The 25,406-nt window shown below is 38.2% G+C and overlaps 1 protein-coding gene across 4 annotated transcripts in view; it reads left to right on the top strand.

The window, feature by feature from the left end:
- SENP6 (SUMO specific peptidase 6) overlaps positions 1-25,406 on the top strand; it is an 80,705-nt gene that overhangs the window by 5,921 nt on the left and 49,378 nt on the right. For all 4 annotated transcript variants that reach the window (XM_054062214.1, XM_054062216.1, XM_054062217.1 and 1 more), the window contains exons 2-4: positions 14,524-14,617; positions 21,591-21,654; positions 22,290-22,432. In XM_054062214.1, coding sequence (XP_053918189.1) covers positions 14,524-14,617; positions 21,591-21,654; positions 22,290-22,432 — 301 coding nt within the window. The remainder of the gene's footprint in view (positions 1-14,523; positions 14,618-21,590; positions 21,655-22,289; positions 22,433-25,406) is intronic.

A 25,406-nucleotide genomic window follows, 5' to 3' on the forward strand; every position in this document is an offset into this window, starting at 1 on the left:
GTGCCCAGGTGGCCAGAAAGGCCAATAGCATCCTAGCTTGTATCAGAAACAGTGTGGCCAGCAGGATCGGGGAAGTGATCATCTGCCTGTATTTGGCACTGGTGAATCCTGTATTCAGTTTTGGACACCTCACTATGTGAAAGACATTGAGCTCCTGGAGTGTGTGCAAAGAAGGGCAATGAAGCTGGTGAATGGTCTAGACCACAAGTCTTATGAGGACCGTCTGAGGGAACTGGGGTTGTTCAGTTTGGAGAAAAGGAGGCTGAAGGGAGACCCTATTGCTCTTAACAGCTACTGGTAGCAAGGTGGGTGTTTGTTGCTTCTCCCGAGTGACTAGTGATAAGGTGAGAGGAAATGGCTTCAAGTTGCATCAGGGAAGGTTTACACTAGATGTTAGGAAATACTACTTCACCAAAAGGGTTGCCAAGCATTGGAACAGGCTGCTCAGGGGGGCGGTGGAGTCGTCATCCCGTCATCCCATTACAGTATTTAAAATACTGTATATGTGATGCTTAGGGACATGGTTTAGTGGTGGACTTGGCAATGTTAGGTTTACGATTGGACATGATGATCTTAAAGGTCTTTTCTAACCTACATGATTCTGTGGAGGATTCAGTGTTGCCTTAGCATGATTCGGTTTGCTGCTAACAGGTGTTAGTACATACACTGGCTGAGGGTCAGGAGTCAGGGCAGCTGGAGGACTCAGTACAGAGGACACTATGCTTTCATCTGTGGGTGCATGTTGCAGAAAGGAGTGGAAGGATGTATAAGGTAGCTTAAGATACTGCAACAGGCTGAGAACACAAGGTCAGTAAAAATGGAGCTCTTGTGGTGCAGGGGAGGCTGTGGAGATAGAGTGAACATTTTCTGTGGTAAAAGGGCAAGTGTGGTTTTCTGAACTGTTCTAAAAGAACGCCCATGGGGAGTGGGGAGCAGATGTGGAAAGTTCCTTTCTTTTGGCTCATGTTTTAGCACCTATTTTGTTTCAGTTTGGAGTTTTTTTCCCTAAGGTAGTGGTATTCTTACACAGGTTGAAATCTGTCTGATGTGCTGTACTTATTTCTTGCTTAAAATTAAGAAAATTAAGGCATTAGTAAAAAAAATTATTCTTCTTGATTGTCATACAGACTTAAACCAGGCTATAGCTTATACATTTACTTTTTAAAAGCATATGCTCTTTCACTTCCTCTTACTGTGTTCTACAGACTAGCATATATAATATTTTCAGGTAAAGCTGATCTTAAGCTATGGTGAAGTCAAAGTTGGTGTCTTGTGTTGGTCAGGCAGGTTGCTTAAGAATGTTGTGTTCACAGGAGTAAATAGCACTTCAGTAGTCTGTGATCAGCAGCCTGTGTTGATGGATGTCATGACTCAAAATGAATTACCTGGCAATCTTTATTTCCCTGGTCCTGCACAAATACAAGATAAAAAATGTTTTTTTCATTTTGCTGCTGAGGCCACGAAATTTCATTTCCTTTAGAAACATGGAGAAGATAACCCATTTTTAAATAGTGGGTTAAATAAAAGAATGTATTTTTAATCATTAAATCACTGCCTAATTCAGTGACACATGTTTATATTGGAAGCTTTTATTGAGAACTGCTAACATGTTACAAATAGAGCTTAGTCCTTCAGTGAATAGACGCATTTCTGAAATGTCTTTTGAGTACTTTCAGTAGAATGTGGTAACAGTACTGAAAACTTACTTAATTTTCTCCTATGGTGTAGTCTCCCTGCACTGAAGTGGGATTTGTGCAAAGTAGAATTCAGTTGCTGAATTACGGTTTGGTATAGTATAAATCAGAATACTGAATGGCTGATGGTTATTTGCATACTGCAACTAACAGGAATGATTAAGAGCAAATAATTTCTGAGGAGTTGTTTTGGTTTTATTTATGGTGTAATGTCTGCTATGAGTTAAAGAAATAGCATTTTGGCAATGCTGTTGTTTGAATAACTTTTTTTCTAAGTAATTTGTGGAAGGAATTTGTTCTAATATAAGAAGATAGTTGGTTATTAAAAGGATTGTAGTAAATGCATGAGTAGTGATGTCTTGTAGTTGCAATTTGCAGGGTGGATATAAAATTTAAAAATAATTCTTTCAAAATAAACTGTCCAGAGAACAGTAAAATGATTAAGGTGCCTTGCTATTGTCTTGTGTAGGGTAGTGATAAACTGGGTATATGGATTCCCTAAGGCATTGAACGGTGACGTTGCTGCTTTTATCTTATGCTGCTCCGTTTTGGATGTAAAGTTGCATGCCAACTATTTATTGGTTTTCTTCGCAAGGCTTAAAATTATTAACTGTTTTGGACATAGGGACTAACAGGACATTATTAACTGATGGGAGGGAGTTATACGTTGCAGCTGTGCTCCTCTTAGGGCTCACTGCTCTAGGTGTGGGGGGAGGTCTGTTTCTCTTTGTCTCTCCATCCTCCCCCAGATTCCAGCCTCGTAGTTTGTCCCATAGTGTCCACCACCCCTGAGATATTTATTGTCAGAGGGATTGAACTTGCTGTGTACTGTCTTGCCAGACTGGTGTTTTGCCAAACCTCAGTTGAATTTATTCACTGAAGGGTAAGTGGAAGAGGCAGGACAGTGGCTTGGACTGGGGAGAGCAGACAGACTCTGCGTGTGAGAGGAGTAGGATATTCCCCTTTTTATCCCTCTCTGGTGAACTGTTAAGTCAGGTTAAGGTGTAATACATAGCTTAAACTTTAGAATACTTTTGTATTTGTACAGCAGCTTTATTCTGCCAGCGAAATTCAGTTAGATTAAATAACAGGTTAACTTCTGTGCAGAACAAGTTTATGCTGGGGGCTGGAGACTGGAGGGAATAAATTTTAACAGGCTGTGGTTATTCTTCCCAGGTTGGTCAGCAAACCTTGGAAAAGTTTTTGTTAATGGGTAAGTGGTATAAGTGCTGCATGAAACAGGGAAACACTTCTAAATGCGTGTCCCAGTAATTATTGTGAAAGAATGAGTGAAAGACATTGAATTTGAGAGATCTTTCTCTAACTGAATCTTGAATTATTATAGATAAAGAACAGTGATGATTCAGAAACTCCGTGCAAAGCCCTCCTGGGTTGATTAGTTTGTTTTCAGACCATATAAACCAATGTCTCCCTGTTTTTTGGTTTGAGTTTGTTGGTTTTTTTAATAAGACTTGCCACAACAATGTTTTAGGAATGATAAATACCAATAATATTTTTCTAGTGTGGTAAAACATAATACTATATGACATGATTAATATTATGTAATCTTAGACACATGTCTGTAAGAAACAGCTGCAAAAATATTTTTTTCATGAGTATGTTTTTATTCAGTGTAGTTCAGTTGTTTCACTTGTACTAAAATTCATTCTACTGATGTATTTTTGTTAATGTTGTATGATATAATGTTGAGTTTGTTTGGCATGGCCATTTCCAAATGTTCCTTTAGCAAAATACGAATGTCCTGCTGATAACAGAATTTAATATGGCAATCTAACAGAAAGATTATTCAGGAGCCCATTAGATGAGAATTTGAACTATGCAGTAGATATTAGGTTTTGTATTTACAGTTGCCTTTGTAATTTCTGAGGCTCACTTATTTTGGAAACACTCACTGGAGTCCATTGTAACCTTATTTCTACCAAGGCTTACTGCTCAAGATACAATTTAAGGATTCTTTGCATTGGGAATAAACTTTCGAAGGTGAACTTCTACGCTGCTCTAGTCCATGTTATTATATTTACATATACCTGGCACAGTGAGGCAGTAAACCTTTAACTGAGATAACTAGTTCTGCCACATGGCAAATATGTTGTAGCTGAATCTTTACGTGAATACCACAAAAAATAATGATCTATCATTACTGCAGTAAAGTTTTTTGTCATCTAGCAAAGCCTTTGTTAGGTGGAAAAGACACTGCTCCTTACTTGGAAGAAAGAATTACTCTGTGCCCTGTGTGTTAGAACTGATAGATCAAGATAGGCATGAATTTTGTGTTTGGATGAATGTGGTTGAAACTCATCTCTGGTTGCAGGATGGTCTTTTAAGAAGTTGAATGTTTTGCTTTGGCTGCCTTTTGCATGATATTTCTTGAAAAGCAGATTCATAACTGGGTGCAGTTAGCAGACTGGCATGTGGTTTTTAGTTACTTAAAAATAAGTTGATCGATAGCACATCCCCATCTTTACTGCCTTTAAAAATAATTGCTGAGAAAACTGTTTGTTTTCCCAGGGATGCTGAAGTTATTTAAGCCTGCTTAGTGAGTTTTAGCATACTCTAGTTAGCAGTTGTCAGTGGTCCTTAAACTCATTGTTGTGAAGTCTTGAGAAGTTTGATACTCCTGTTACAAAGATTTGTGTTTTTAATGCAGTAATGTAGTTGCATTACCTCATGCCTCACTGCATTGATGATCTCTAGTTGCAAAGGGAGTTGAAGTGTGTAGTGTGTCTAGTATGAGCAGGAGACTGCTGCCTGTACCTGGGTTGCATTTCTTCGATTTTTTTTTTTTTTTTGAACAGACAATGTAGTTGATTTTTAACTCTGTCTGTGTTGGCAGGGTCATATTCTAGCTCTTACCAGTCCCCATGTGTGGGGCCATACTATGTTGCCATGCAAATAATAGTGCCAGCAACAAAGCGGCCAGGCCTACTGTCTGTGTGCTGCTCAGAGTGACATTCAGCTGCCCCTGCGAGAGACAGTGCGCTCACGCCTTTGCTTGAGTCAACACCAACCTGCACTTCCCTGGTTTCTTGGCAAGTTGGCTGAAGTCACTAAATTGGCAGAAAACTACTTGAGGGTAGGGGGCAAGTGTTGGTGGAGCTTGTCTGTATTAGTTTTCAGCCATGTCAGCAATCTAATCCAGTTTGACTGCCCCTTGATATGAGTATGAAAGCTTGCCAGTGTCAGTAAGAATGTGGGAAAAAAACAGGTCTTTGGCCTTTACAGAAAGACAAATGCAATTTGGTCTCACAGCTTAGAGTTTAAGCAACTGTTTGATCCTAATTTCATCTTTTCCTTACTCAAATTTTTCTGAGATGTGCCTTTTACGTTTGGCCAGATTATTGAGGTTTTCTTGGTTGTTGAGTGTTTTTTGTGTGCTTTTTTTTTGCTGTCCATTTCAGATAAATTTTGAACAATTGACAGTCACAGAAGCACCTTGTTTTTTTCTGCTTTAATTACATCTTAAGAGTTTCTTCTTGTGTTATTGTTTCATTTGCAAGTTATTTTCTTGCAGGAGTTCTGGAACCTTTCTGGACTTGTAATTTCTGCAGAGGGGGGTAGTATCTACCTGGCATCCTCTTTGAAAATTTGTAGGATAAATCCAGAGGTGTTAAATAATAACAATTCTTGTTTGTTTTTTTTCCCATTTTTCCTGCATTTTCATGTGTAGATACAGTGGTTTATTTCAACCTGACATTCCAATTATTGCATCAAACCTGGAAACCTTCTCAAAGTGTTGGTTGCCTGATTTCCAGGTAGTTAGGCGAGTTTATTGATCTTACTCAGTATGCAACTGCCTTTCAGCACTTTCTAAAAATAGATTGCTGTTTGTTTAGTGCTGCTATATTCTCAGTTGCACAGGCTTAGCCTTTTTTATGAAAATGGATCCTACGATGCATAACCAAGTCTAAAAGCAGAAGTGTGCAAATCAGATGCATAATATACTGTAAGGTTTCCTACTGTGTTTTTCTTATCTTATAAAACTCTTCCAGTGCTCAGAGTTTGAGATCATATGTGATTAACATCACATACTGATTTGCCACAGAAATTGTATTCAGGAATTGTTATTCAAGTATCATCTTCCTTGAAATGGCTTGTTAGCTTTATATACTTTTTCACATTTTGAGAGTAGATTGGCAGCTCTGAAATTGTCCCTAGCCTATCGTAACCTTTTATCCTCCAATTTTTCGTGTAATATAGGAAGATAAGTCTTCTATATTTATCTTTCCTATAAAAACACTGAAGCTTTCTTCTTCCTTTTTGAATTTTTTAGTACATCTCCAGTCTAGCAATAAAGGTCTTATGTAAGTAGAGAATTATTTATATTCATAATGCGAGAGATGAAAAAATTACTTTTTTATTTGTTTCTCTTTTTTCGCCTTTTTGGTTGGCTACTCCTTATTTAATTACTTTTTTTTTTTACTTCCATGGAGAGTTTGAGTGGGTGGCAGGCATTGAGAGATAGAGAAAAGAGGAAAAATGGTTGAGTTACTTAATTTTGGAAGCGTTTGTGATCACGGTGCAGTTGTCTTAGGTGATGCTTTGTACCTGTGAATAGGCACTGGTTTTACTTGACTGCTGGTTGGAATCCTGTGGGTTGGAACATGCTGTGCAAACCAAGCCAAATTTGAGCGCGTTGTTCAGGGCTTTGTTCAGTCTCGATGACCTCTCAGGACAACTTGGTCCACTCTGGAGCACCCTCATGGTAAAAAATAAATTCTTCCATTGAGTTGGAATTTTCTTCATTCCAGCTTGTATTCTTTGCCTCTTGTCCTTTTGCTGTGTATCTGTGTGGAGGGGTTGGCTTTACCTTTTCTGTGCCTTCCAGTTAGGTAGCTGGAGACAGCAAAACGGTCTCCCTTCATTTTCAGGACAGTAAATCCCAGTTTTTCAGTCTGTCCTTGCAGATCATGTGCTCAATCCCCCTGGCTGCCTTGACAGCGTTTCACTGAACTTGCACTGGTGCATCAATGCCTGTTATACTGGAGAGCCCGAAACTGAATGTAGTGCTCTGGCTACAGTTTCATGTGGAAGTGCCACATGAAGGAGAAGAGTCACTTGTCTTGACTACTGGCTAAACTTAGAATCATAGACTCAAAGAATCTGCTAAAGCAGGCTGCCCAAGTCTTTAACTTCTGCTAATATATCATGTCATTGGCCTTCCTTGCCATGGAACTGCACGGCTGACCTATGTTCAGTTTGCTGTCCACTGAGACTCCCAGATCCTCTTGAAGAGCTACTTCCTAGCAAGTTGGCCCCCAGCTTGCACTGCTCTATGGGCTTATTTGTTCCCAGATGTAGGGCTGTGCTTTTGTTCAACTTTCTAATGTTTTTGTTGGCCCATTTCTCCATCCTGTCAGGTCCCTCTGAATAGCAGCACTGGCTTCCAGTGTATGAGATGCTTCCCCCAGTTTGGTCTTGTCTGCAAGCTTGCTAAGTGCATTTGGTTCCAGCATCCACATTATTAACAAAGACATACAACAGTACTGGCTCTGGGCCTGGTTGCTGAGGGATGCCAGCAGCTGGAATTGTACTGCTAGTCATCACCCTTTGACCTCAATGGTCCAGGTTTCTTCACCTTTCCATCATTTACTTAGTCCATGTGTCTCTAATCGGGCTATAAGGACCCTGTGGGAGACTATGTTAAAGGCTTTGTGGCACTCGTTGCTCTCCCTTTACCTCCGCAGCCAACCATCACCCTCTAGGATGCAGTTGGGTTAGTTGGACACAATTTGCCCTTGGTAAAACCATGCTGGCTCTTCACCATCTTGTTGTCACGTTGCTGGGAATGGATTTTGGGAGGATGTGATCTATAAGCCTTATCAAGGGTTGAGGTGAAGCAGACTAGCCTGTACTTCATCACATTATCCTTGCCCATCTTGAAGATCAGTATGGTACTTATCCAGTCATTGGGAACCTCTCTAATGCCACTACCTTTCAAAGATAATGTGGAGTGATCTAACAGTGATACTGGTAAGCTTCGTGAATGATGTCAGATCCATCCTGTCAGATCCTGTGGTCTTCTGCAGGTACTACTGGCTATAGTGTTTCTTAATCATGTCTTCCTCGACAAGGGATGATGTTGTGTTCCTACAGATTCTTCTGCTATTACAGTTTGGCAGCTGGGATGTCAGAGGGCAGAACGTGCCAATGAAATCTAGAGGGGGTGTGGGGAGGATTGACCTCTTCATTTTTTTGCATGTCCTTTGTCACTTGTTCCTGTCTCATTGAGCAATGGGCCCACGTTTCCTTAGCATTCCTTTTGCTGCTGGTGTAAATAAAGAAGCCCTCTTGAAGTACTTCTACATTGTTTCCTTATGACCATCCTCGGGTGATAAGTCTACATCTCTATTGGGAGAATCGGTAGGAAAGGTAAGGAAGCACTCGTTGTCCATTGTGTGGTTACTTCTGCTATCTTACCAGAAAAACCTTCATAGACATTGCAAAGAGAATGTTTAACACACTTTGAAACTCTAGCCTCCTTTTATCTCCGTGTTACTCTCTGTTAATACTTAGAAAATGTTAAACACAGGTCTGCAAATGATCAAACTTTCATAGTTCTTTGTTCCTGGGTCCAGGCATTCTACATGATATCCTGCACTATATGCAACCCAATGTGTGTGGAAGTCATGAAGGAAAAAAAAAAAGTTATTTATCAGAATGTGCAGATGATTTTCTGTCTTTGAAATACAGGTCTCTTATAAATGCTTTTTTTTTTTTCCCCCCAAATATTTTGTCCAGGATTAGATGGTTGGTATTTATCATTGGTTTTCTGATGACATCACATTCTTGAAAGGCTGCAGGCTTTTTTAACTGGCTGTCTGAGAAATTAAATGACCCTCATATATGAAACCATGTCTACAGTTTTTATCTGTTACTTTGGTATCATCGAACTTCATTGCTGAACTCTGTGCGTCGTGCAATATCTCCCATACTATCAATCTATGATTGCTGCCTATTACAGGAAGTGATTTTCATAGGTTTATAGGTTTTCTGTATCTGCTGCTCATATAGGGATAGGAAAGTTAAAGCATCTTTTAAGCAACACATTTCTAAATCTGTACCTAGAAGTGTTGGTTAGGCTATGATTCCATGCAGATTTCTTTGGTATCCTTAGTGCCTAAAACAGTCTTGGTTCCTGGATGCCCCTTACCTGCTGTGCTGTTGTAGCTGGGCTGTAGCAGTGTGGTTGAACAGAAGAGGGAACTGATACGATTCAAAAGTAACTTTCCTTGCATTGTACTGCTCAAAGTGTTTCTTCCCAAATTAGTTTCCTTCCCGACGTTTCACGTTTGCCCTCTGTGAAGAAACAGCTGTGCTGCTGTATGCAGGTTGCACGACAGGAGGAAGAAACCTCAGCTTTAGGAATTGTGAGTGGTTTGGTAAACCTGTGCGTGTCGTGCTGCTTCAGAATGAGAAAATGCAACCTCACTGTGCTTACACAGTTTACAAACTAGAGCTGATGGCATCGAATCTGGATATAAAAATAAAAAGCTGTTTTGCATAGAGGCCTGAAGAAGCCTACCTGAAAGAATAATGAAGAAACAAGGAAAGCAAAACAGTTATTTTTGTGTCAGATTTTTATGAGTACTTGTATTGTCTTAACAATATATGTGGTGACTCTAAAGGAACAATAGAAAACTCAGAAGTATTCCAGAAGTACCTTCCTCCCACCTCTCTTGGCTTTGGGCTGACCTCCATTCATAATTTCTCTACCTCGTCTGCCAAGTGGCAGGGGGAATGAGTTCATCACATTGACTCTGCTGTTCCTTTCTCCTCATGCTCTTCTGCTGTTCCAGTGTAGGGTCCCTCCTACAGGATACAGTCCTCCACAAACTTCTCCAACATGAGTCCTTCCTACGGGCTGTATTTCTTCATAAACTGCTCCAGTGTGAGTCCATGCCACGGGGTGCAGTCCTTCAGGAACAGACTGCTCCAGAATGGGTCTCCCATGAGGCCACAGGTCCTGTCAGCAAACCTGGTCCAGCATGGGCTTCTCTCTCCACAAGGTCACGGGTCCTGCCAGGAGCATGCTCCAGCGTGAGTTCTCTACAGGGCCACAGCCTCCTCCTGCTCACAAATCCACCTGCTCTGGCTTGGGGTCCTCCATGGGCTGCAAGTGGATATCTGCTCCATCATTAACCTCCATGGGCTGCAGCAGGACAGGCTGCCTCACCATGGTATTCACCGTAGGCTGCAGGGGAATCTCTGCTTGAGTGCCTGGATCACCTCCTCCCCCTCCTTCTTCTGCAACCTTGGTGTCTGCAGAATTCTTTTATCTGCCATATCCTGACTTCTTTCTCATGACTGCTATTGTGCAGCAGTTTTCTCTCTGCTTCTTAAGCATGTTCTCACAGAGACACTACCGCTGTCACTGATGGGATTGTTTTTGGGCAGCAGCAGGTCTGTCTTGGAGCTGGCTACCATTGGCCCTGCCAAATATAGGGGAAGCTTCCAGCAGCTTCTCACAGAAGCCAGCTCTGTAGCTCCCCTGCACCCAAAACCTTGCCATGTAAACCAAATAAAGCATCATATCCAAAACAATAAAGAGAAATAAGTATGTTTTTCTGATCATCTGTAACATAGATTCATATGGAATGATTGGCCTTGGAGCACGAGGTACAAGACGTAAAAAAATCTTATGTTATCATCTGTTAGACTTTCAGTGCTTTACTAAACACTGTATATGTCACTTCTCGCTTCAGTGTTTAAACAGGTTGCGTTTTTTTTCAAATGCATGACTGTTCTTATTTCATGGGGATTCACTGTGAACTTTTTTCCTCCTATTTAGAAAATGCTTAAAGACATTGCGGAATGATAGTAACTTCTGCCAAAGAGGTTTACAAAACAGTATTCACACACAGTAAATTAAAGGTGTTAAACTGTTTCCCACCATTGTTCCTACAGGCATACTTTGTTTTGTAATCTAGAATTTGTTAATTGGGTTTCATATAAGAAGACTGCATGGGCATTTTTAGAAGGCTGGCTTCAGGATGTAGTTAATAATGCCAGAAAAAATAATAAAAACTAAAATACGAGTTACTTTTTCAGGGAGTTTTTTAATTGGCTTTTTAAAAATGAAGTGTAACTGATCACGGTTGTTTAAAAAAAAAAAAAAGAGTGAAATATGTGAGATACATCTATTTAAGATACCGATTTAGATTCCATCTATTTTCACAGGCTCCGAATTGCTTATCTCCTTTGGTATAACAGCACCAAAAGGATCTTGTAGTGGGAGGAAAAATGGTTTGTCATTGCTAGTGAAATCTGCTCTATCATGCTGCCTTCTTTGGGCAGAGCTATAGCAATTGACTTCTGTTGGCTCAGTAGCTTGGGGCCAGGTCTGCTTATTTGAATATTTTCACCTTCTGGGTATGAATGTGTCTTGCTGATTAGAATGGTCTTGATAGTATGCATAGTAAAAATTGCAACGTAGAAGTTCCAAATCTACGTCTTACTATAAAATAGTTAGAAACTCAGCCTGTGTGACATATGACTTGTTATCCCTGTTTAAAAAAAGCAACACTGTATAGAATCAGATTGCAAGTAACCATTCCGATAACCTAACTGGGATAAGTGAACAGCCTGTCTAACATGATAATATTCTTCAGAATTGCATTTTTAGTAGGACCAAGAATGCTGGAGAAGGTTGAAATTGATCCTGAGCTGGGTGAGCAGAGTTGGGATACTGAGACTGTTCTATCATGAACAACTGAGCTAGTCTGTAGCGGTGGGCAAACCATCCAGTGCAGAAATATTCAAGTCAAAACAAGGACTATAGAAAACCTTAAGAAACTTTTTGAAAAGCAACTAAAAGATACACCCAGAGTATAAAATACTTGCAGACAACTTGGGAGTTTTTAAAGACACCATATTGGCAGCTTACAGCACATGCGTGATGCTTATTTAAATAGACTTTGAAAGGCCCCTTGGCCCCCCATAGCTGTTGGCATAGCTAAACAGCAGAGTAAGGGGAAGTGTCTGAAGTAAAACATTGTTCTTCTTGAAGCTGAACTTTTGAGACAAATAAAAGAATAAGTAAGTTGGTGGATTAAGCCTGTAGTCATAATGATGCAGAAAACAAATCATTGATGTGTAATTCCTTTGGAAAATAACAGGCAGAAAAACTATTGATAATTCTTTCTTCAAATGTAGCAGAAAGGTTTCTGGAGTATCTGTAGGGTCAGCAGGACAACCAAGCTTTAAAAGGTGGCTTTGTTCAATAGGTCATAGCTGAAAAATGAAATTGCTTGCGCTCACTTTGATAATACTTACTGAGTCCTTCATGCCACAATATTTCTTATGAAGGAATGTGATGGAGTGTATGATTCAAAACAAAGTATCAGTGGAAGAAATTGCATGTTCAAATGGCATTCATCCAAGTGTCGTAAGAGGAACTCAAGGATAAAGGAGCTAATAACTGTAGTATGTTACTCATTGTTTAGCATCATCTTTCTGCTACAGGTAAAGTTGGTAGCTAGTATGATAGCAGCTTTTTTAAAAGGCAGTGGAGAAATTAGAGGAACTTTACATCTGTGAACTTTGTAAACGCAGAACCCAAATTCGTATCAATTATAATGAAGATTAATTTCATCATTCTTTCTTTAGAGTTCTTTACCAAATGCTTTTGGACAGGCTAAATTGCCTCTGGATAAAATTAGAAGTTTTATTAGGAACAACTGGCAACAGATGGAAAGGGAGGGCAAAATGGTTCATTTTGTTATTAGAAGGAGTAACTCATTGAGTTCCACATTGGTGCACGGATATAAGGAAAAGGGTTTGATAGGGAGGTGATGAAGTTTGTAGATGTTACAAACTTTACTTGGGTTAGTATAATAGTTGCCTATTTAAAGAAAGTTGCAGATGCTCGGTTTTGGGTTAAGTGGGTAAAATCTTACATGAAATGCAGTATAGGTAAGTGGCAAGTAATTCAAGTGAATGAGAAGTAGGGAAGAGAATTTTTTTTGACAATTATTTGCTCTGAACTGCTTCTTACCAGTCATGAGTGAAAGATAGAATTGTCCTGTACATAAAGATCAATGCAGTTCTCCACAGCAAATGAAAACAGAAAATCAAGTGCTAAGGCTTACTGGTAAAGAATTAAGGAACAAAACATCATGCTGCTTCTACAGAAATTCATGGCACGTATGCATCTTTAATAGTCCTTGTATTGGTATTAGTATCCTCATCTCAGATAGGGTACAGTACACAAGAAGAGGTTCAGAGAAAAAGCATTGAGAGATTTAAAGTCATGGAAGAGCTTTATGAGAGGAAAAATTGAAAAGACTTTTTTTTTTTTTAACAAATGCAATCATGAGTAAACAGGGAAGGATAACTTATTGCTATCTTCCAAAGTAGAAAAACTGTAGTAGTGGAGTACTAAGTAGGAGCAAAAGATGACAGATTGAATCAGGACAAATGAAAGGAGATGCTTATATAATGTATAATTAAGCTGAGGTACTGTCTGCTGCAAGATGCTGTTTATTTTATAATGTAGGGTTGATTAGAAAGCAGGTGGGGAGAAGTAAAAGGCTAGCAAAGGCTGTTATAACTCAAAATATCACCTGTGGCTCAGGAAGTCCTCGGTAGATGCAAGTAGCTGAAAGCAGAGGTCAAATATGCAATAAATATTTGTGTGCACTGTTTAGACCTTACCCTAGATATCTGTTGTGTTTGTGTTTTGTTCTTTATTTTAAATGCATTTCCAGATATGTAAAGAATAATGTAGTAACAAAAGGCACGTTTAAATTATACCAAAACCAAAGCTGCTACATAGTTTGTCACAAAGAATTAGTGTACTGAGAGAGTTCTCATTCACAATAATTAGGGCCGGCGTGAACAGTGCCTTGCTTTAATGAGTGCTGTCTCCATGCTCTGGACCTTCTTCACTTAGGAATACCCCCATACCATCATATTATAAAAAAACACCCATACTGTTGAATATTGCAGTTGATAGATCTGAAATTTTATGTAGTGTGACTGTTCTCAGAAAGTTCAGGTTTTTACTTAGTTGATGCTGACACTGAAATTTCATTTAGCATCAGATAATCATTCAGGTCACTGTCAGATATTCAATTTTAAAATGCCAATAGCAGCTTGGCCTGTATCAGAAACAGCGTGGCCAGCAGGACCAGGGAAGTGATTCTGCCCCTGTACTCAGCATTGGTGAGGCTGCATCTCAAATTAGGCACTGGAACAGACTGCCCAGGGAGGTGGTGGAGTCACCATCCCTGGAGGTGTTTAAATGATGGTAAATGAAGTGCTTAGGGATATGTATTAGTAGTGGACAGGTACAGTTGGACTCAGTGACCTCAAAGGTCTTTTCCAACCTAGGGGTTCTGTGATTCTAAAAAATGTGTTGTGTTGAAATTTTACTTGGGGCAGTTCAGAAGTGTTGCTTTTACATGGAAAAATTAAATATGTGTTTGGGTATTAGACATTTAAATAATAAATGTGAAGACCCTTTCTTGTGTGTGTTATATAGTTCAGATCAGAAAAGGAATCCTTAAATTTATAGGTGTCAGTTAAACAATTGAAATCCTTGAAAAACTGTATTGTGTCCTCATTTTTTAATAGCTTGCTAAGTTGCATTAGTAATCAAGATGTTGACAGATACTCACTTGTACTTATTTAGGAAAATGAGTCAGCACTGCTTTGGTAAATTTATTTTGTCAAATGATATTTAAACATTGACATCAAAAAAATAACCACTTTGGGAAAATATATATTCCTAGAGGTTAACTCCTCTAGTTTGTGTTGGTTAATAATTCAGCTTGAAATCAAGACTTACCTTAACTTATTCTCATTTCAGCTTTGGATAGATCACAGTCCAAGAGAGATGGAGGCTTTAAAAATAATTGGAGCTTTGATCATGAAGAAGAAAGTGAAGGAGATGCAGAGAAAGAGTAAGGATGCTTTTATTTACACTATTGAAAGTATAAGTGTCTATTGATAAATAAGTACTTTTTTGTAATTTATTAATAATAAATAATATGTTATAGCGTAAGATGTCAGTTTTTAAGAAAAATGGTTTCAAAGAAGTAATTATTTTAAATAGTATTGCTATATAAATGCACTGTAATGTAAATTTAATTGTGAACATGGAGCTACAACACAGGGCACAGTATGTTTCAAAAGTGTTGCAATTGTCTTTGGAGATACTTTGTAAATCTAAAGAACACAGACAGTAAATATGTCAGGAGGCAAAGTAAGGAAATGGAATTGTAGGATATGCAAGCTTTGACTTTTCCTTGTAGTGATAATGCTACTCAGTACTTCACAGTTATGGTTAAGATGCTTCAGTTGCTGTAGGCCTACATCAAGTTAAACTGAACTTAAAAGACTGGGCTGTAGGTTTTTCTCCCTTGTGCTTATCTCACTGTGTAGAGTTAAGGCTGGTTTTGTTCCTTGATTGTTTATTTCTTTACTTAGCATGTTTGGATTTTGACTAAAACTTAAAGCCTGTGTGTTTTGAATAGTAGTTTGTCCTTGTGACATTTTATTGTTACTAATACATTTTCTTGGTATTAGTTTCCCAAGAGACTACTGAATTGTTGCAAGAACAATGTTTCATGCGTGAAGAATGCATGCTACATTTATTTGTTGTTATTAGATATTTGGACAGTAGGACCTGCAAGTTTAAAAAGGATGCTATATTTCTGTAATAAGGCGAAACTCAATGGTGGCTAAGTACAAAAATAATTCTTACATGAATTTGTATCTTGTAATATTCTGCCAAATATTGTGTGTTGGAAGGGAGGTAGGAAAGCAAACTCCACTTAGGCTACAGCAGAAGGCTATGCTGTAATCTTAAAAAAAAAACATTAAGAATGTGATGCTTTACTCATTAAAAAATTAGTTCAGGAGTTCAATTAAGTGTGAGGTAAGCGCTAAGAGCTTTTATCAACATGGAGCTGTATCAGAAATTAAACCCACTTTTTAAAGGTTCTCAAACTAAGCACATTGCAGGTTTATAAAATTAAACTTGGTTTTTTCTTGGCAATTTTACATTCATTCCTGGTGCACAATAGTATGTTTTAAGTGTGGTGGCAATGATCACAGTATGGTTGTATTTGTGTTTTAGCTGTCTTCAGTAATAAAAGTAACTCACATTTGTAAGCATAGCAGCTTTTTTTTCTTGTAGTAATTTACTGCTGTTTCCCATCTGTCTCTAGCTGATGTTGACTTAAGAACATAGAATGAGTTATGTATAGTGTAGTGATGCTAAAAAAAAAAGAAGTGTGAAAAACTGATTATGTAACATATGTTTTATATAATTGCATCTGATTTTAAGATGGTATTTCTGACTGATTTTTCATTCCTTTCAAACATTTTGTACAACAAATGATTTTCCCATAGCCACTGTTGAAATTTTATTACCTACTCTTATCAGTAATTTGGTTTTATACTTGTGAATTATACAGCATCTTATCTGGAAGTATAGCTAGAAGTAGATGAAAATTGATTTAAACTGGAGCTCATGCCTTTTTTGCTTACCCATATTCTGGTACTCTTTCGGGCAACTTCCTCCTCCCTCCCAACAGCTGTATGTTTTAAGCTGCCCACATATTTACTTCTGGTAACACCTGTTTTTCTGGCCCTAATTGCACTGTAAGCTTTGAGCTTTTCTAAATAATTTATGTATTTTGCTTTTCTGATGTGTTTTTACTTTGTACAATAAAATACTGACTGGGGGGAATCTCTAGGAAAGAAATGATTTAACGGTAAATTGTCCTTTTTCTTTCTAATTTCCCTTTACCCTTAGCAGAACATTTCAAAGATAAGAAGCCTAAGTTCATGGAATTGTCCTGGCATACAGCTTTGTGACCCCCAATATTTTGAGTATGTGATGCAATAAGTATGCAATCTGGCAATTTTTTTAAAAAAGTCATTCTTATTTGCTCTGCTGTGCTGATATTTACTAGCAATGCTTGTAACTTACTGCGTTTCTGTGCGGAGAAAGCTGTAGATCTGAAGCAGGCATCTGAGTGCATCTCATGCTCGTTGTTCAGACACTAGCATTTTAGTGTCTGACCTTCTCACAGGTTTTGCCCCCTTAATGGCAGATGCATGATAAGTTTGTTTTGAACTGGCCCAAGAATAACACTCCAGCACTTAAAGGATTGGCTGTATTCTTGGATTACCCCATGAGACCTGTGCTAATGTTGTTGGTCAGTACTGGATATCTGCTTGGATTATCTTTCCTCAGTGAGATAAACACAAAATATGTGGCTAATGACTTCCTACTAAAGCAATTTTTAGGCAAGGTAGATTATTTTAAAAGAAGGGTGTCATTTAACTTACTTGAGGAATTAAAAAAGTATATCATAATGGTAAAGTGTCAAGTAATGAACAGGAAGAAGAGTAAAGAACTTTTATAAAGTGGAGGTTTGGAAAAATAAATGATCAACACAATAGATACATTTTCTTTTAATGCTGCTAGAATTCATACTGAGTATGGAACTAAAGTTATGGGAATTGAAAATGGTAATTGACAAGTATCTTATCCCAAAGGAAATTCCTGCAGATAATCTTCACTCCACTTGAAAGAGGGAAAGTACTTTTTTTTGATGAGTTACAAGATTTTAGGTTATTTAAGATAGCAATCAATGACAGCAAGTGACTTGACATTTTTCTTGCTTTGTACTTGGAGGTTTGTACTGGACCTTTATGTAGAACAATAGGAAAAAAGACCAGTTGGTCGGTTGAGCACACTGAAACATGTAGACCATCACAGAATAAATGATGTGTATCTTGTATAGCAGAAGACATGAAAGGATGAAAGACTTATGCAAACGTGGCTGAAGTAATATGTTATTTAAAATTATTGCTGAAATTATCATGTTATAAGATGCGTTCTAGTTTTACAGATGATTGTTCTAGAAGTGTCTTGGAGAGTTTACATTTACTTCCTTTTTAACATCTGGGAAAATAGTGTTTTTGAAATACATCTCAGTCTGCCCCACAGTGGGTTTGCAAACTGCTGGGCCCAGTTTTCTCCTGGCTGTCATACTGTTTTTTTTAATAGTGCAGACTTGGGCCTTCTGCTGAGATTTGTTCAATAATAGTGTGATCAAAAATCCTGGATGGAAATAAATGGGTCTGTCTCAGTTTTTTGCACTGTGGCATCCTTTCTTAACTAACATGTTCTTTGAAAAACTTTGAATTGTTTTTCCTTTTATTTAGGGGAGTAAACTGCTTGTTCCCTTGTATTCCTGACTGAAAAAGAAATGATGCTTTTTTTTTTTTAATTTCTATTTAACTTTTTTCAGTACTTTTTTTTCATTTTTATTCCTTTATCCAAAAAAGCTCCATATTTATATAGATGTTTTATGCTTCTTTTGTGACCCTGTTAGTTAAGGCACTTTAGCCTTTAAATTGATAAAAAACTTTTTTTCAGAGCCTCAGATCTTACGTTTGAGGAGTTTTAGTTAAGGTTATTTTTAACAGGATGCCATTGTGCATGAATTGAATAATACCACTGCTTCTCTTGTACCTTTGTCAGGGCTTTTTTTAATGTGCTGCATTGAGCAGCCTGATCTGGTGGGATGTCCCTGCCCATGGCACGGGGATCGGAACTGCATGATCTTTAAGGTCCCTTCCAACCCAAATCATTCTGTGATTCTATACCACCAAGTAAATTAAAGCAAAGAATGCGCAGAGTGCACTGTGAGGGCAAGTATGTCTTGGTTCTATATGTAAGAATTTTCAGAAAAAAACTCTAATTACATTTGAAACCTAACTGTATCAGTCGATAGAAATACCCTTGCAGCTCATTGGAGTGTAACCTTAAAGCTCAACAGAAGTTTAAGGTTTGGATCGCTTGTAGATAGTAGTGAAAGCATTGTCTGTTAAACTGAGGTACCTACTGATCTATTGCGCAGTTCAATGTGAGTGATTATAGTTAAGCAAAGAGAATATTTATTTTTCTTGTTCTATGCCTAAATTTGAATGCGTAAGGGAGAATGGCTGTCAATTGGAAGGGGGGAGATTTAGATTAGACATTGGGAAGAAATCCTTCACGATGAGGGTGGTGAGGCACTGGCACGAGTTGCCAAGGGAAGTTGTGACTGCCTCCTCCCTGGAGTTGTTCAAGGCCAGGTTGGATGGGCCCTTAGGCAGCCTGGGCTGGTGGGATGTCCCTGCCCATGGCAGGAGGGTTGGAACTGGAGGGGCTTTGAGGTCTCTTCACCATTCTATGATTCTGTGATTATGTACTCTCCTTTGGAAAGAATCCCGTTTACCTAAATCAATTACTTTTTTTTTTTGTGTATTTTTAGTGAAGACTTAAGTTTCATTCACTGTAGAATTTTAAGTAAAGTATTGAAAAGTTAGAAAGTACTGTTCTAATGTGTAAATCTCTCTGGTTCCCTGATTAAAAATGACAAAGCATGGAGGCACAGCCTCCTCTCAACAAGACCACTGAGGTTTCATTTGAGTAGCATTACAAAGTTATTGTCTGGTATGTGGGAGTGTAGTGTAGTGTGTGTGGGGGGCGTTCTGTCTGTATAAATTGCACCTTTTAAGGAGGCAGTTGTAAGCATGTGATACATGAGCATATAGACAGTTGCTATGTATTCTGCACTCAAACAGGCTTTCTGATACTAATGTATATGCTTTACATTCCTTAAAAATATAAAAATATCAGTTCTTTAAAAACATACAATTCCCAAATATTTTTCTAGTCATATCATCTTTATTTGCATCGTGAGAGTTATTCTTGTTCAGTTTGATTTAAGGATTTTTTCAGTGTTTTGTTAATTTATAGTACGTTACTTTCTCTCTCACTCATCCAAACTCCCTCTGTTAAAATGGTGGTGGTATTGTGGCATCTTGAAGCCCTAAAAAGTAGAGCATTGTACAAGGGCATCTTAAATATCATCATGATTTTTGTACAAGCTGGAGCTGAAGAAGGAAGATGTCTCTAGAGGTGAAATGATCTGTCTAGATCAACATAGTAGGCAATTGCCAGAGGTGTGGGTGCCATAGGCTGCCATTCAGAGAATCGTAGAATGGTTTGGGTTGGAAAGGACCTTAAAGCCCATCCAGTTCCAGCCCCCCTGCCATGGGCAGGGACACCTCCCACCAGCCCAGGCTGGCCAAGGCCCCATCCAACCTGGTCTTGAACCCTTCCAGGGATGAGGCATCCACAACTTCCCTGGGCAATCTGTGCCAGTGCCTCACCACTCTCATCGGGAATAGTTTCTTCCTAATGTCTAATGTAAATCTTCCCCCCTACAATTTAAAGCCATATTCATGCCTGTGCTGCAGTGGTTTATTTATCTGGAAATTTTCTGAAATCATTAAATTCCTTATCTTCTGATGAAGGGTTGACAAGCTCAGTGAGCCTCCCCTGCAAGAATAATCTACCCTGAAAGAGAGTTTAAAAAAAAAGCTACAATATTTTAAAACTTTAATGTCTGTACAGAAGTACAACTGTACTCTTCTGTCTTTGTGACACCTCATCTTGGAAATCAGTGATGATCCACTGCAGTGTTCGTTTTACTATTACGTATCTAGAATTGTTGTGAGTCTGTAGATGAAAGGAAAATACAACAGTGCCATTGCCCAAGTGTTGACATTTACATTGTCCTTCCTGTATCAAAACAAACTGTGTGCACAGTCTTATCTCCTGCACTGTCAGGGTCTGCAATTCTCAACCTATGAGTCAAGAGCTTTTTTCTTTTGTTTTGTTTGATGTAGGATTTAACTGTATTGCATAAGATGAAGGAACAAATTGTAACATGAAGGCAAATCTTTTGCATGGAAGAAGTTTTTAGGAAGTTGGGGGGGGAGAAGGGGAGTACTGAGTGTTTACCTAGTATAGAAAGAGCTAAAATCACTAGGTATATTGCAGTCAGCGTGTTGCACCTGCAGCTACAAAATGTTTCCACCTTCACTTCTGTCGTTGTTTCTCTTCTGTAGCTGTTCCTTGGCATAAATGCTTGTATTCTTAAGTAATTTCTGCCCAAATGATCTTCATCAAAAATCCCCCAAATCATGCAATTACCAGCTGGCTAAAAGTTGTATCACTTTGTTGCAGTCACGAGAGGAGCAATGTCATTAGAACTGATGGAAAGAGATTATTTGCTATTGCTTCTCCTGGAAGGAAGGATGTGTTAACCTAATCTAGCTGCTATATATTATAAAATACATGATTGGAGTTTTAATTTAAAGATTCAAGGCTACTTGAGGATAGTTGCCTGTCACTGGAAAGAGTACATTGCCCCAGTATCGTGGATTGGGTTTATTTTTTTGTATTTTCTTCTCCATTATAATAGTTGAAGTTTACAGACACAGAAGAACTAAAGAAACAAGTTTTAATGAACAGTGGAGCCAAACTAAACACACTGTTTTAAGGAAGATGTTATTTTGGCAGTAATTGCAATGGGATAAAATTTAGTTACACATTAAGTTTTTTTCCTAAAGCCCAATGAAGTCCGCAGTTTTAAACCTCAGACTTGAACATTGATATGCATGAGCAAACTAAGACCGTTTCATAGGTTTAGTGTCTGACTCGGTTTATGCATAGGGTTGTATAAAATCTTTTGTGATGTCAGTAACATTGCCATAACATTGAAGGTTCAGTAGTATTCTCTGTTTTGAATTAATAACATCCTTCTAATTTTACTTTTTGTGAAATAATTTGATGTGCATTTTAAGTTCAGGCTTGCATAATACATCTGGATCACTAGGCTGCTCAGTTTGTTCCTGTTGTTTGGGTGTATTTATGCAATGTATGTGTATATGATACAGTTAAATTCAAAGAAGAAGCAGGTGGGGGTGGGTGGTGGGGAAGCCTTTTGTGCATTAAAGATGTTTTGCTGGTTCTCTGTTGCATTACGATGTATTTACTTTTTCTCTCCTTCACCTATCCAGTGAGGCAAAACTGCTCAGCATAGATGACAGTGATGAGCCTTTCTGTCCCAATGAAGAAAGAAAGGTAAGCACACTGTTCCTCTCATGGTGAAAATTATATGTTTAAAGCTTGTTGGGTTATTAAACACTTGCGTAGTCATCTTTGCCATAACAAAGTGAAAGTTTGTTTGTTGATTCAGCAAGGTATGCTCAAGCTGTTTATCTCTCTATCTTTAATGTTTTTGTTCTTCTGAGCCCTGTAGTTCGTGTTGATTTATGTAGTAGTCAAAAAAAGAGCATGAGTAACTAATTTTAAGTTTAGATAATTATCATTAACAGGATTACGTTTTTTAATTACAAATACTAATCATATGCTGTGGTTGCTTACTGTCAGTTTCCCGGTTTTGTTTGCATATACGTGTATATATATCAAGGGCAACGTACACAGACAAAAGCCATATTTTTTGTGGGTTTTGATGTATACCGAAATAGCTTACTACTGCAAGATGCTTAATAATACTTTGAAAATATTCTTATTTTATTTAGTAAGGAGTCCTAGTGTGCAAGTTTTGAAGTGAGGCATAACTTATGTGAAATATGGTAAAAAAGAAGTCTGAAAATGAAGCCAAAGTAATAATTCTGTAAATATTTTGTAATTATTTTTTTCCTTTTAAACTTTTATACAAGTATCTTAATATGTGTGAATTGTTATTGTTACAGTCACTTCGTTATCGGCCTGGAGCTGTCGGCACCAGTGGTGATTCTATAAAAACATATGCAAGGCGAGGCAAAGCTGGGAGCTTGAGACTTTTTAAAGGGAACTCAATTGGCCTCAACATGATGGGAAATAGCAAGAAACTGAGGTACTACATTTAGTTTTATGTTTGCTTAACCTTGTTCATTGATGTAAATCAGTACTAAATGAACAGACATAGGTTCTTAAGGTCTTTCCTCTTCCAAAATGTTAAATAGCACGTCAGTAGAATATCCGAAAACTATTAAAATTGGAGCATTCACTGATGTACTTGTCAGACAGTGTCTTTGTTTTTTGAGATAGACTTATTTGGAATGTAAAAGCTTTTTTAAAATAAAATTAATTTAATAAGGGCAAGGGTTTTTTAATATGTTCAAAGTAGTGTTATTGCATGGGGTTCCGTTATTTTTCAATGTATCAAGCACTTCCTTGGCAGCTCTTGCTAAGCTGACATGGGTAATTCCTTCCCTCCCCTATTTTAGTATTTGCATTTGCACAAATTAGCACAGTCCGTCATTATCCTTGATTTATGCTGTGCAAATGATGTCTTGTGTTTCAGTCTTTAATTTCTATTGTACACCATAGATTTATAAGATTATGTCCAGGTTTCTGCGTTGCTTCAAATTGGCCAGTTCTTGTGAAATCCTCCTGGTTACTTTCATCCATTAGGATTCTCTTCTTAAATGTAGAAGTAAAGATAAAAATGTCTGTTATAAATCTGTCCGGACTTCTTTACTCTCTTCTAGTAGTGAAGAAGCCTGTGAGTGTATATGCCATTTTTTGTTTCTTTTGAGTACATCTAAACATTTAAAATATAATATATAATTCCTCTAATCCTCTGGAAACTAGATTTTTTTTTTTCTGGCTGTGGGATCTGTAGTGAAATCCAACCTTACTAGGTATTTTTTCAGCCTATTCTATTAAGGCAATCATGCTTCACTGTATGTGTATGTTTTTCTTCAGTTCCATAAAGTAGTGTGGGGTAAATAATTGCTGAAGGCTTTTTAGTTTGTCTAGGCATTTAGTTCAGACATTCTGTTACTTGGATTGGACCGTCTTCTGTTAACAAATACTGAATTACCAACCCAAGACCTAGTATGTTTTATAAAGTTAAACTAAACAAAGTAAAATCTGTTGCACGTGTGTTACCTACTTAAAGGTCACATTTTCTACTTCAAAAGTGGGCATCCTGCTTCTGACTAGTACTGAGGTGCATGCTGAATTTAAATGGAAAATATAAGTGTCCACTTTCTTCTTAATGAATTGTCGCTAATGAAGGAATTAGGTAGGGAATAATGGATGTGCGTTGGTCAAGGTGACTGCCAAAAACACATGACGTTTGATTAAAGCCAGTATTACCAACATTGTTTAACTCCTCTTCAGATTTTGGTCATTAAGTAGTCTGCTTGGAAATGTGATTGTGCTAAAAGTGTTTATCTTGCTTTAATACCTTAATTGTGATAATGTTACATTTTTCATAATGCATGTATCGCAACAGAAGTCCCAAACCAATAAAGGTTTACTCCTCTCTGTAGTGAAGATTGGTGGTGTGTTCACTTTAGCATGCAGCACAGAAGGTGCTTAACAGTTATCCTTTCAATATTTGGGTTGGTTCTTCAAGTAGGGAAAATTCTGAAGGCTAGTTGTGCAGTTAACCAGCTAGATTAACTGAGAATATTAGATACTTGAGATTCTTGAGCTGCTTGTGGTGATTTTAGCACAAAGTTGAAGTCCACCTTTTTCCACCTAGCAGAATTAAAAACTCTTCAGGTTGCTGGGGCTTGACTCAAATTAGTATTAATGTAGTATGATATTCCCTAAAATTCAGAGAATGAGTGGTGGCAAGAAGGGGTGTGCTAGGGCAGTGAGAAGAAATTTTCCCTGTACATCCTCCACTCACATGTACAAAAATTTAAACCAGCCTAGAAGTTATCATCTATTATCTGGTTAAGCAAATCCAATATCAAACTCTAACTTAATCTCAGTAGTTTTAATGTTTGAGTTTTTTTTTTCATTATTTTTATTTTAATTGTGAGGTCTTGCTTAAAATTGCTTTTATCTTTGCTAGTTTTCAATAACTTGTATCAAAATATCTCACAATATTAAGTGCCCCTTAGAATTTTTTTCAACATTTCATAAAAAAAAAATCTACTTATCGAACAGCAGAATTGACGTTGTGTCTAGCTGTGTCCTGTGTTCCTGAAACGTCATGCCTCCTTTACTTTTAGATCCATCCCTTTGTCTGGCGCAAAATTCCTCTGTGCTTTGCGTTTTGAATCTGTGGTGTTAAGTTCCTAGATCAGCTGATAGAATGTGATAGTGTAACCTTGTTTTCATCAGAGTGTAGGTTTTAAAAGATTCTGTGGTTTCTGAGATCGCGTCAGGGAGACACGTATTGTTAATACATGGTAAGTTCTTTGAGACATCTAGAACATTTGTTCTTTTCAGGGCTGTTACATTGCCCTGGTTTTAGTGTTGCATCTTGAAAATCATAGAATAGTTTGGGTTGGAAGGGACTTTAAAGATCATCCAGTTCCACCCCCCCTTGCCATGGGTAGGGACACATCCAACTAGACCAGGCTGCCCAAGGCCCCATCCAAACTGGCCTTGAACACCTCCAGGGATGGGGCAGCCACAGCTTCCCTGGGCAACCTGTGCCAGTGCCTCAGCACTCTCATAGTGAAGAAATTCTTCCTTATGCCTAGTCTAAATCTGCCGCTCTCCAGTTTATACCCATTGCCCCAGTCCTATCACCACAAGGCTTTGTGAACAGTCCCTCTGCAGCTTTCTTGTAGCCCCTTTCAGGTACTGGAAGGTCACTGTAAGATCTTCTCAGAGCCTTCTCTTCTCCGGGCTGAACAAGCCCAACTCTCTCAGCCTGTCCTCGTATGGGAGGAGCTTCAGCCCTCCTCTTGACTTGTTCCAACAGCTCCATACCCTTCTTAAGTTGAGGATTCCAGAACTGGACACATTGCTCCAGATGAGGTCTTACAAGAGTGGAATGGAGGGGGAGAATCACCTCCCAGATTTCAGTTTACGTGTGCCCATTTTGCAACTTGCTAGAACTTTATGATTAAATTTTC

This window comes from Cuculus canorus, chromosome 3 (assembly GCF_017976375.1).
Source record: "Cuculus canorus isolate bCucCan1 chromosome 3, bCucCan1.pri, whole genome shotgun sequence".
Classification (NCBI taxonomy): Eukaryota; Metazoa; Chordata; class Aves; order Cuculiformes; family Cuculidae; genus Cuculus; species Cuculus canorus.